At 31.9% G+C, this 13,933-nt stretch overlaps 1 protein-coding gene across 1 annotated transcript in view; it reads right to left on the bottom strand.

Annotated features, from left to right (window-relative positions):
- Window positions 1-5,828: 5,828 nt before the first annotated feature.
- Window positions 5,829-13,933, bottom strand: part of LOC134684885 (uncharacterized) — a 47,112-nt gene continuing 39,007 nt past the window's right edge. Inside the window, exons 18-20 of the mRNA XM_063544196.1 lie at window positions 13,714-13,756; window positions 12,628-12,658; window positions 5,829-7,166 (exon numbers count right to left, since the gene is read on the bottom strand). Of these exons, the coding sequence (XP_063400266.1) occupies window positions 6,257-7,166; window positions 12,628-12,658; window positions 13,714-13,756 (984 nt within the window). The 3' untranslated portion in view covers window positions 5,829-6,256. The remainder of the gene's footprint in view (window positions 7,167-12,627; window positions 12,659-13,713; window positions 13,757-13,933) is intronic.

The following is a 13,933-nucleotide window of genomic DNA, read 5'->3' as shown; positions in this document are numbered from 1 at the left end:
CTTTGGAAAAGTCGTGAACAAGTATAACTTGTTTTAGCATAACGTTTTACCGCATTTAACCACAAACAACAAGTAAAAAATTTTGTTCGGAACTGTTGCCTAGGTAAATTTTTCTATTCAATCCTAATTACCATATTATGTCAGTAACAACCATAAACCAGTCCGTTTCAATATCTCAGTCTGCTGCCACTCCGCTTCCGTTTGCTTCATTTTGTGAATCACTTACTCGACAGAATATGATTTAGGTGCCATTGGGGAGTAAAAATGGTAAAGAATAAGTGAGTATCTTGTTCGTAATATTGTGTACATTTATCAATAAATAAGAAACAACGTAAACCCGAGAAGGACAACTTCTAGTTGTTGTATTTATTTTGGAGAATTTCAATATATACAATTATAAAAAGGGAACGCGACAGGTGTTTGTCCTCTGGAAAAGCACGAACAACTTTCCTTTTTAAGTCAACCATATTCAAATAAGATGTGGTAAAATACAACTCTCCACCAGGGACTAAATAACATAGCATTTAACATTTGTATCGCTTTCTTCAGATCTTCAAAAGTATTATTGTTTGAGTTCGAATGTGTATAACTTTTTATACAATACTTCTCAAACTTCTCAGTAGAAAACAATAAAGATACAAACACACATAAAGTCAGAACATTTACTTTCAGAAATAATTAAACACTATAACTTATACAAACTGCGTTTCTACACTTTCTAGTCGGGGGAAAAACATTTTGCATTGTTCAACTTTTCTTGAGGGGAAATAACCTACACATAAGTAGGAAACACATTTCAGGACCTCCTTATAGCTGTCTCAAGAGAATAATCGTATATGTTCAATATATATGGCGATTCTATTGATAAAGACCAGCCAAACACCCGTATAAATCAGATTAAGAAACGTATAAGTCTATAATAGTTCGTCAACATTTACAAAGGTAAGATTGTTGTGTTTTTAGTTTCAGCAGTTGAACTTAACAAATAGATATAGGAAGATGTGGTGTGAGTATTATATATGCATTGAATACTCGTTTTTTTTTCAACAAACTTACATTTAAAATCTAAATTTATTATTCGTTCTTAATATGTGTAAAAATACGAAAGGTAAAAATGTCACAAATTAAGCAGCCAAATTATGTATAGGTACATGTATATGACAACTACTGAATATTGTCTATACTTATTACCAAATACATAGACTGGACATATCTTATTTTTTTAACAGTAATTACATAATGCTTCGGAAATAATTGAAATTGTACTTTAACATGCAAATAAAATAATAGTTCATTTTTAGTCATTGGAACTGTTCGGATCAAAATGACTGTTTCGGATCAGATTTGGTTTACACGAGAAAGTAAAATGATAAGTAAACCATTTTACAGCGTCTATGTCATGTATCGAACATGTTTGCATGTTGATATGCCATAGCGTGCTTTTCATATAATGATATAATTGATGGAGGATGACTGCTAACAAGACAGCTATTGATCTGGGACTCCCAAAGATAGATGAAATCGTGACCCTTATAATGTTTTGTAGGCCATTATGAACTGGTTCTTTCCTTCGAATGTGAACAATCATATAAAATTGTAACAGGTTTTGTTATTAAATGAGCAACACGTGTTGTATATGAAGATAAGGTTCTGTTTAACCTTCCCGAGCTCCTGGGATTACATATGGTATTTGTTGGGGTTTTAAGTTTTCTATATTGTGTCTTTTACAATTGTTACTCTTTTTGTCGGTTTGTAAAGTGACAGAATATGAGTTTTTCGTTTTTCAAATGTAAATGTTCATGTTGACATTTCCTTTATATTCAACGAAGCACTGAAATATTTCTTTTCTTTTTACATTTTCCAATATTTTTGTGTTTTGTAGTCAATATTTACAGAAGTAGATCGATCAGCGAGTGGAGACTGCTAATGGGTAGCAAAAAAATAAAATATGTCTGTAAGCACATGTTAATTCTAACTAATGATTAAAATACAGTCATAAAATGTTCAAACGACAACAACACAACTTTTTGAAAACAAAAAACCAACAAAAACAACCAAATAAATAATGCCCCCGAAATATCGTATTATATAAAACTGTTCAGACAAAGACAGTATTATTTCCCTGTCGAGTTTGGTTATTTATTTCTATGATTGCATACTTCGCAGTTGGTTTAATATTCAAGTAATACCAATAAAACATTTAATTAAAGTCAATGTTTAGTTAAGATAAGATATATAAATATTATAAACGGTGAAAAAACTAAACTTCAATTTAATACTAAAAACATTATTTCATGTAGAAGTGCAGTGCCATCTAAAGAGATTTACAGAACAATCATTCAAAACCAGGACATTTTAGAATTGTATTCTCAGTTTATGTAGAAGAAGGGCGAAAGATACCAGAGGGACAGTCAAACTCGTAGCTTGAAAACGCAATGGCTAAGAAATAAAAACACAAACAGACAAATAATAGTACACCAGACACAACATAGCAAACTAAATACTAAGCAACATGAACCCCAACAAATACCGGGGGTTGAGCTCTGGTGCTCCAGAAGGGTAAGCAGATTCTGCTCCACATGTGACACAAGTCGTGTTACTTATGCTATTCCGTAAAATTGACGAAGGGATAATTTCAACTTCACCATTTAAAACTCTTGGTTTAATAGCTTACTTGTGAGCCGCAACCTTTTATCTGCGGGTCGAATAAAGGTTTTGCAACATTTCAGTCTTTAAAGATTGACGTAGCATGGGTATCGATAGACCCATTTTGTTTCTTAATTCGAATTTGTATCATCGACCTCACAGCCTTAATCCATTCGGAAAGAGTATCTACGTCTTTTTACTCGCGTTTAGCCAATTGCCTGGCATCAGTATTTTGAAGTTGTATTTCCAATTGATGGGTTTAGACTCACGATATTTTAGACCTTTGGATTGCAGGAAAGTGTTATTAAAAATGTTGAGGTCTCCGGTAATAACGTAGCCAGCCAGATTATATGTTAATTGTGAACTAGCACAGGTGGAATAAGGAGCTTTAGACTTGAAGTCGTCATGTTGAGATCCTGCAAAACGTGTTTGTATTTGAAAATTTTAGTTGCATTTGGTTTGGACTAGGAAGAAGAAATTATTGGTACAGACTGATCTTAAAAATAAGGAGATATTTTTGACTGAACTAATTTATGATAAATGATATTGGCTAAATTGACGCCATCGAGACCTTCATTGACAAAGGAAAGTTTAAAAAAAGATCTTTTCTCTTTTTCATCTTTTCCAATGCAAACTGGTTTGAAAAGTCTGTGACTTGCAATATCCGAAATGATAGTTTAAAATTTGTATTGGTTTGAATGAGGGTTTGTAACAGTGGTTTCCAAACACAAATTGAACAGAGAATGAAGTTTTGAAAGGGGTAATGAATAAAGTTTCGTGCGAATGTGATTAATACCTAACGGCTTTTGTATAAATGGCAACAATTCATTAATAGAGACATCATGCAAAGTAGATGATGTATAATGGCGATGACCATGACTGCATCTACGTCGAAGAGAAGATTTGAAATCCATCACATTCACCGAACTACAGGGAGGACTAGATATAATACCTATACCATCAATGTTGTCATTGCAACCATACGGTGTCGCAGTTCCAATTGTTGAATCCAGTAGTCCTCTTTTTGTCTACGGAGGGACTTTGAAAGCTGATGATTGTTAGTGTGGTATATTTTTGTAGGCTTAGGTGGCCTAGAGGTTCCAAGAAGTTTATGTCGCTCACCTGATGTTTTTGTTTACAATTGATGCATGGAATGATGCAACCGTTATACTTTTGCTTTAGTTTCAAGTATATTAGCCAAAAACTGCATTTTACCCCTATGTTATATTTTAGCCATGACAGCCATGTTGGTTGGCAGACAGGGTCATTGGACACATTTTAAAACTTGATAACCTAATGATGATTGTGGAAATGTTTGGTTAAATTTGTCTCAGTTGTTTGAAAGGAGAAGATTTTTGTGAAAGATAACAAAATGTTCGAAAGACTTTTGTTAAAAAAATGACCTAAAAAGGTAATAACTTCTTCATGGGTCAATTCAAAATTGTTGTCATGTTGCCTGATTGTTGGGTAGATCTTACTTTGCTAAACATTATTGCTGTTTACAGTTTAATAAAATTATTCAAAATAAAAACCAAATAAGTGCAAAATTTTATTAAAATTGCCAGTTCAGGGGCAGCGATCTAACCTCGGGTTGTCTATTGCGTCTGAAAATTTCGGAAAATTAACATTTTGACCTAATGAACATTTTTACTAATATCAGATTTGCTCTTAATACTTTAGTGAAAGAGGTATACAAAAACCTCATTTTATCCTCAAAATTTACCCTAAGGATGATTTAGGCCAAGTTTGGGGTTTTTTTTGGACCAGTAGTTTTAGAGGAGAATTTTTGTTCAGGTAAACGGACAATGACGACTACGAAGGACAACAGAGAACGGACACCAAGTGACGAGAAAAGCTAACTTAGCCTTTCTCGGCCAGGTGACCTAAAGAAGGAGGAAGTCCTTCAAACCTGACATAATCAACGTTAACCTAATAAAAACAAGGGAATACATTGAGAACAACTGTCATATGTATGGCTTGATGTAGGCATTTTTAAAAGATAAGGCTGTTAAACGTGATTTTATAGCTGGAAAAACTTCCTACTTGTATGATTCACCTCGTCATCGATACCAGAAACAATAGCTTCAGAATATCCTTTCCCATGTTGCATAGATACTTCATATGCAGGTACTAGAATGTTGCTTAAAGACTTTTTAGTCAATGATTGAGGGAGATTTAAATATAAAGGTATTCATTCCGTTAAAAGTCAGTTTAAAAATAATACTTGTTTTTTTTATTATTCTTTATGATAAACTTATTTGTAATTCTCAACAAGAAGATGGGGTATGATTGCCAATTAGACGACACTCCACATGAGACCAAAATGACACATAAAGTAACAACTATATGTCACCGTACGGCCTTCAACAATAAGCAAAGCCCATACCGCATAGTCAGCTATAAGAGGCCCCGAAATGAAAAATTGAATGTAAAACAATTCAAACGAGTAAAATTAACGGCCTACTTTATGTACTAAAAATGAACGAAAAACCAAATATGTAACACGACAACCACTAAATTACAGGCTCCTGACTTGGGACAGACACATACATATAGAATGTGTCGGGCTAAACATGTCAGCTGGATCCCAACCCTTTTCTTTATCATGGACAGTGGTGTAACAGTTCAACATTTAACGGTTGCCATGCTATGAATATGGTATCAGGTTTGAAGGAGGAGAATCACAGTTGTTAGCATAGTAAAACACGCACTCAAAACAAATATGGTGTGAAGATTTTTTAGTTTGTTTCAATCAATATTCCCTTTGTTTCATTTATACATTCTTTACTCCAAAACGAAGTTCAACCAACCTATTTCCAATTAGTCTGTTAGTTATAAATATATTTGTGTAAAGGATACAACATGAATGGGTGTCTATACTGTTGCAAAAAAAACTTGATTGTAATACAAGGGAATAACGACACAAAAAAAAGAATAAAACATGTACTTAAACGAATATGATATGTCTGAAGGGTACTGAATTTGTTACGAGTTGTACACATGTAAGTTTTTCATACTTTTTGTTAGTATATGCATGATAATAAATATTACATTATAATTTGCAGGTATCCGTCGTGCTTTTCTAGATTTCCCTTTACCAGTATCGCGATAACCTTGGTACTTTTAAAAAAGTCATGTCATTTGCATAAGGAAGATTGAACAATAAATTTCTAAATATTTTGTTTATTTATCAACAGAGAATTTAAAACATGCTTGTTATTAATCATGTCCATACTAAAGCATAAAGTACTAATCTGATACTACCATCATAGCTTGACAGATAACACTTCATAAATAATCGTTAGAATAATAGTATAGTACATTAGACATTTGAATTCATAAAGTTTTCATATTTACATTTCTGTGCGTTAATGATAACCATTGTTGATCTTAAAGTGTGTTATTAAGTATAAATGATTTCAAATAGTTCCCCATTGTAAAAAGAAAGAAAACAATGTTTAAGATGTTTTGATGTTTCTGATATTTGAATTAAAACAAAACGACTTTATCTGTTTTTATCATCATTTTCACTTTTATGAGCAAGATGATTTGGTATATTTAGTTAACACGTAATACTATAAACACACTGTGTACAATGTATCAGTATCATCTATTCTAGTTTAATGTACATTTTAACCTCATGATCCCAGTAATTACCATTGCTTAACAATATTTTTGAATCTTTATGGTAAGCTAAGTGTTCATACGAGTCATACGAGTTGCTACCTTTTGCTGTTATTATGATTTTACAGTTCTTTCCGTCACTATCAGCCTGCCAAATGATACCATTGTCAATAAAAATTATATTACCGACGTCATCAGTAGCAACATCATCAGGATGGAACGGGAAACGTTCAAAGTCATTAAAACTGTCATTATTAAAGTCAAGGCATGACATAGATTTTTCTGAGTCTTTTTTGGAGTATACACATAACATCTTGTCGTTGTTCACAGAATGAAGTATATTAACATTTGGTATGTTCACCACTCTCTGTATTTGTCCTGATAAATCCATTAATCGTATTGCATCAGAGAAGGCCACGTATAACATATCCATTCTACATGTTATTCCCCCAGTCATATTTGTTCCTTCGGGAGTTCTTAAATCCGTTAATGTGGTGGAAGCTAGGATAGTGAAAATTTGTATCAGGTTATTACTAGGTACTGTAACTGCTATCTTGCAATCATTTATACAAGCTATCCGACTCTTTTCTTCATCTATTGTTATGGAGAAAGAACTAATCAATCCTCCTGTCAAGTTATAAGTACACAATTTTTCACCTAGCAATACTGCTACAATGTCAGCCGCCATATATTTCAAATCAAATATCCTGGAATAAATAGGTAGTACCCATGAATTTGCTAGTTTATATCCGCGTAAAATATCGTGATGATAGATATATTTATGATTTTTGTTTTTCATTCGATGTTCTATCACACAAGTATCGCAGATGAGTATCTGACAGTCCTTGCAGTAGCAAGAAATATGACTATCCTCCTTAGTTTGACAGTTATAGCACCTAAAAAATAAAACAAAAATTATATTGTCTCAATTCAAGAGTTAATATAATTGATTCTCTGCAGTCACAAGAGACAAATGCGTAACTGCATAAAGGTAACAAAATAATTATGGCGATATCTCTATCCGTTAAACAATAAAGATTTTCCCTTTGGAATATAAATTCATATTTTACAACAGATCACCTATTATTTGAAGAAGAAAAACTGTGAATGCAATCACGCATTTATTGTCTTCCAAGGGTTCAGAATAAAATAACGCGTGTAAGGTTTAGATCATATTGCACATACAGTTTATAGATATCATAGACAGCCAAAATCAGAACATCGGAAATCAATAACCAACATCATGGTAAACAGATAATCGATAAATAGACGCATACAAACATTGTACAAAACACTACATAGATAACTGAAAATGGAGTCACGTGACATCATTAAAAGCGTTGATGCATTTACGTGCTCTGAAATGAAACTTTTTGAGTCACTATTGGAACAAATAGAGTTGACAAAAATTGTAATGTATGTTTTCAAGTTTGATGATGACATACTTAACATAAGAAGGACCGGATTGAAATAATACAAAATAATGTGTGTACATGTGAAACATATTCCGATATTTAAAGTGAACAATTTTTTTTTTTACATTCCAATCATTAAACAAAATCACAATGGCAAATAAATGACTTATTTTTCTACCAGCAGAAACTCTAGTTTCAATACATCGATGCATGCAAAAGCAATGAATTCATGATTCTGTTTTCCAAACGAAATGTTAAATTCAGAATTAGTAAAAACCGTCGACTGGAATCCTATCTAATTTTGGTTATTGTACGCTGGTGTTTAACATAAAGAGATTTCCAACATTTTCGAGATGTATACATATATTTATGACGTTAACACTGTCTTTGTAATATTCATGTATCGATGTTGAAACATCATTTGTTCTACCATTACAGCGTGCATTTTCTAGAAGCCACAAACACATCTAATGGATAACAAATGTACAGGATTTTATATTTTTATGTAGAAAATGGTGAATTAAACAGTCCTGGTTTCATAGCTAGGTAACCCTCTTACTTGTATGACAGTCAAATACAATTCAATTATATTGACGTGTAAAGAAAACAAACAGACATAATAGGTAATAATGTAAACAAAAAATAGGGGTAAAGCAGTCAACATTGGGTTACAACCGAAACACTTTAAAACAGAGAAATAGGTAACAAAGAAAGGCGCGCATGTACAATTATAGAAAAAATGAAAGACATAAATACGCAAATTCACCAAAAAGAAAAAACATCCCTGGACAAAAAATTTAGCATTTATAGGAATATGCGAATAATTTTACTTTTTAAGTATCATATACGTTTGTGTTAAAACGATTTGTTTACCGTAATATCATACCTACAATGTGTATTTTTACGAGACATTTTACTATTGGCAGCAATATTAACATATTGAAAAACTATCTTTAACAGATCTCGGATCTCCTCCACGTAAATCTTTGTAAAAGAACTACAGATTTGATTTTGAAATAAAAGTATTGTCAAATCATTTGAAATTACTGAACTCAATTTGGTTAAGTGATGTTAATGAAAACAAAAGTTTTATAATGCACAAACCTGACACACAGCGAAATCATGTATAATAAGAAGGCAGATTAGTTGCACAATCTTTCTCCCGGGTTATAAATTATTGAACGGTTCAACTCAAGTTGAATCAAGATATTAAGTCACGGGAGAACAGTTACTATTTCATAAATATGTCAGAGCAATTGCATTTATGTCTTAATAATAAGAATTTATGTCTACGTTAAGACAATCAATTATCAAACGATCATTGAAATATCAATAACTTATCTTTGTTTATCAGATATGTTTTTAATCAAGTTAAATTGACTGAAAAAATATTGTTTGTAAATCAGCTATTTATAAAGAAACACGAAATAATCGAATTTAACCTAGTGCTAAGGGTATTGCACATCATCATATTATTTCAATCACAAAGTTGCTTAAAATACTGTTATCTGTTTACTATCACCTAAATTATGTTTTCTATACTGAAATGTCAGTTGTGAGACGGAGTCTTGCATATTATACATACATTTATTTGACAGATGATTGTATATAAATGTTGAAGTACTATTATGAAACGGATAAAGAGACTTTGTAAATTCAGAGATTATTGCGATTTTGTCATTATAGACTAATTTGCGATTTTATTTCTTGCGATATTAAGAAAAATCCTATTTAGGTAGTTTAAATTATTGCGATTTTAACCCTGTCGCAATTTTCACAATATTAAAAACATCACAATAATTTCTGAATTTACAGTATCCTTGTTGTTTCATTCGATCATTGAAACATTCTCAGTATATTCTTCTTCGTCGAAAAAAAAGACGAAAAAACAAAGAGGACAATCGTAAATTATACGCAAAAAGAAGTCATAAGTAACCCCATGAAAATACAAAACAGGCAAACAAACGAAAAGAGTCCACTACAAACTACACCATACGGTTCTATCTAATAACGATTATAATTGAAGGCGCTCAGTCTTCAAAAAGTTTGATCTTCAAATCATACTTAATGAAATAAAAACGAAGATTTTCGTTTGAATAACTATGAAAGTATTGATCCCCATGATGGTTTTTTTAATAAATTGTTACTTTCTAGCTATATTTTGCAATTGTAAATATATTCTAGAACAAGATTAAAGTGATTTGTTTAATTATTGCGAGATTTGAATTTGGTAATTCCTGAGCTTCTGAGCTTTGATTTTGATAATAAATATTACGAAACACTGTACATCTTTTTACGACCGGGCGAAACAAACGGTACGAAAAAAGCTTTGCCGTGTATTCTATAGTAAGTAACCAGTCCTATTTTCAGTTTTATGAAGGTGGGGTATGATTGCCAAATGAGACATTTATAAACAAAATTTACATGACTAAACTGAAAGCAATTATATGTCACCGTATGGCCTTCATACATAAAAATACATAATATAGTATGGCCAGTTATGAAAGGCCTCAATATGAAAAATGTGAAACAATTTAAACAAGAAAGATTACAGCCTCATTGAACCAACGACAATCGTTGTCTGATTATTTCGAGGAGTCTGTTGTAAATGGTTTCTTGGGACCATTGTGCTGTAGTGTATTTTTGGGAAGATTTATTATCTGCTAACGTGTGATAATCAAGACAATATGAATAAGACTTCCCCTTTATATGAATAAAATCAAATAACAAAACAACTGTAAACGAATTTATGTCGGTATTATAATCCCTTTTTTCAAATGGTACACAAATAAATCAAAGAATTATGGAACAATTACATTAATTAGCTATTTAAAAAAAAAATCTACAGGGATTTTGAATATAAGACTAACGTGTCCATGGTACAAGCTTGCTATTAATAATAACTCTCGATTATTGATTATAGTTTTATAATATCAACCCCTTTTCATAAGTTTATTTTCGTGAACATTGCCTAGCTTAGTTCTATCTGTCTATAATTATTTCAAGACAGCAGGCAAAAACGCCAAAAAATGTCAAAATCATCACTCTAATAAGTGTCGATTGAGGATTTAGAATATGTTTACCTATTTGTAGAACTTGCTGATCATTTTAAAGTTTCTCTATATCTATCATATCTATTATAGTTTTCCATTTAGTACGGAAAAATTAGAAAACAATGGTGAGATTTGTCATTCAAGGGCAATAACTCCTATATAAAGTTGTTTTGACATATATGGACAATTGGTAAACCTCAGCAATCTGAACGTTTTTGTTTTGGTCAGATTTTCTCTATATATACATGATATAATGGTTTTCAAAATAATAGACAAAGCTTGCATTTTACACCCTATGTTCTATAAGCCATGTAAGCCATGTTGATTGGCAGGTGGGGTTATCGGACACGTTTTTTTACTGGATACCCAAATGATGCTTGTAGCTAAGTTTGGTTAAATTTGTCTCTTCAGTTTCAGAGGGGAAGATTTTTGTTAAATTACAAAACTTTACGAAAAATTGTTGAAATTAATGTACAAAGGGCAAAAACCCCGTAACTGGTCAATTAACTATTTCGTTCACGTTGACATGTTTGTAGATCTTAATTTGCTGAACATTATTGCTGTTGAAAGTTTATCTCTATCTATAAAAATATTCAAGATAATAACCAAAAACTGCAAAATTTTATCAAAATTGACAACATAGGGGCGGCAACCCAACAACAGTTTGTCTGGTCCGTCTGTATATTTCAGGGCATATAAATCTAAACCTGATAAACATTTGTACCCAGATGAGATTTGCTCTAAATGCCATAGTTTCAAATATATAAGCCAAAAAACTGCATTTTATCCATATGGTCTATTTTATAGCCATGTCGACCATCTTGGTTTAGAGGCAGGGGAATCGGACAAATATTAAATTATATACCCTAATGATAATTTTGGCTTAGTTTGGTTGAATTTGGCCTAGCAGTTTTAGAAGAGAAGATATTTGTAAAAGTTACCGGGCGATGGACGACGGACGCCATATGATGAGAACAGCTCACTTTGCCCTTGGGGCCGGTGCGCTAAAAGTATTAATAAATTCGTCTTATTAAAAGTTGACATCTGATTCATCCCAGTTTTGATGCGTATCAGGCGAGTTCAACCATTCTTTTGCAACAAAACCGTCAATACTTGATACTTAAGATTAAAGTCGACCATCTCACTGCGTGTCAAATTCGAACTCGCAACATCAAAAGTTAATAGCCTAGTGACCACTGATGTTCAATTACAAAGACAACCCGGCAAAGGAGACACCTAAATAATACAAAACGTAGACTAGCAAAATATTAGTACATCAGAATAACAAGTAATAATTAAATGGATGAAACAATCCAATGTACTCTCTTTCTGGTGTGCTGTGATATCATATATTTTTTTCAATTGTCCACAAGTGTTTGGTTTGAATACGTTACAATACATTTTCCAATTACTATTTATCATCAATTAAAAATAAGCAGGGTACCATAGTACTGAAAAATGGCAAAAACAGACAGTCAAAACATACATAATATGTCAAAACACATAAGTAACAGCGCCTGGTTTCATAGCCTGACCGGTTTCGGTTTATAAGGGACCTTTATTTGAGACAGAATGATGGATTAGTGTTTGTACTCTATTAATAAAGATACCATTGTAACCGGAGGATCAAAGTTTCACACTTACCCCCGCTGATAAACGTTATTACTTTGGCTTCTACTAACGAAAGCTCCATTTGAGCTTATGTGTGTAGAGACATCTTATGTCAGAACACCATAACTATATTACCTAAATACAGGCAGTTAGTTTTCAATGCTGACATTAGCTGGTTTCATTTATATTAAAGATAAACTTCGTTAAAACAAAATCTATTACTATGATCTAATAAATTGAAGTAGCAAAATTGCCTTGACTGATGCAGGAACACTTACTTTATAGTGGGATTTTCGACATTCAGAAACTCTACAACAAAATTCAAGGATGTTAAATAAATTGTACAAATTTGAGCAATGAGCAAACTAAATGGAGATGTCTTATGTATTTTGTGCATTAGTAATGCCTCAAAGTAAAAACATCATAAACAAAATTAAAAACAAAAACAATAAATGTGTTATGGAGTCCACTACTTTATGGAATGGTGTGAAACTGTAATGCGGGTGGGAGATTTAGCTGGCTTTAACACAAGGTTTAATCATTTTTTAACACAATAAATTTTTTTTTGGTAGTGCCATTAGAACATTCTAATAAAAAACACTCCTCCTTCATAAATTACATTCGCTTACACAAAATTATAAGTTTCCAGCACCTGAAATTTGATTGGATTGGTAATGAAAACGTCTTTTGTTAAAATGTCAGTTGTCTTTTATGATTTTGACTATATAAGTTTGACTATCCCTTTTACATCTTTCGCCTCTTTGTTCATGGTTGGAATATCTGTTAATATAGTCTTCATTGGTACTATCAATTTTCAAAGGTACCAGGATTATAACTTAATACGCACATATTTTAATGTTTTGTATTTAACTGAACATCAACTGCAATCCCAGTATCATGCCATGCCGATACGTATAGTTTTGCATAAGCACCGACAGAGAATTTTCCTTCAATTGTTTAAGATACAATACAAAGACAGAACATGCTACGTTTGTTTCTTTCATTTCTCATTTTAAATGGAAATAATATTAACTAGTTCAGATTAAATGGCTTGTTATTTTACATTATCAAATAATTATGAGAATTATGAGCCAAATACTAAGGAAAGATTCTATTTAATAAAAGTCATGAGTAATGTGACATACAGAAGCAAAAGAATACATGTATTACAAAAGTCCAAAAAAATCTGATTTTTTCTGAAAATCTGAAACATGATTCACACGGTCTGACATGCACTTATTTTTCAATAACAAAAATGACGTTAGCATAGGTATCTAAGAAATATTTAAAAACACATTCAATATGATAACTAAACGCAAATATAACTTTTCATCAAAAAACCTAATTGATTTATTTATACTCACGTAAGTCAGTACAAAAAGCCTTCTTTGTGGTTGTAAACTCCTCCTGCATATAAAATTGTGTTATTGTATTTAAACGTTTTGATCCATAATCCCAAGAACAAATACAGGTTTGTATGGAACATTTCTTTGAGATCTATACACTTATAAAAACATTATTGCCATGAAACAAGAAACAGGAATATGTTTTCCCCTTTTGGCTCTTTATTCCGAAACAGTCGAG

This window comes from Mytilus trossulus, chromosome 9 (assembly GCF_036588685.1).
Source record: "Mytilus trossulus isolate FHL-02 chromosome 9, PNRI_Mtr1.1.1.hap1, whole genome shotgun sequence".
Lineage (NCBI taxonomy): Eukaryota > Metazoa > Mollusca > Bivalvia > Mytilida > Mytilidae > Mytilus > Mytilus trossulus.
The sequence above is the reverse complement of the archived record's forward strand: the minus strand, read 5'-3'. Positions and strand labels throughout refer to the sequence as shown.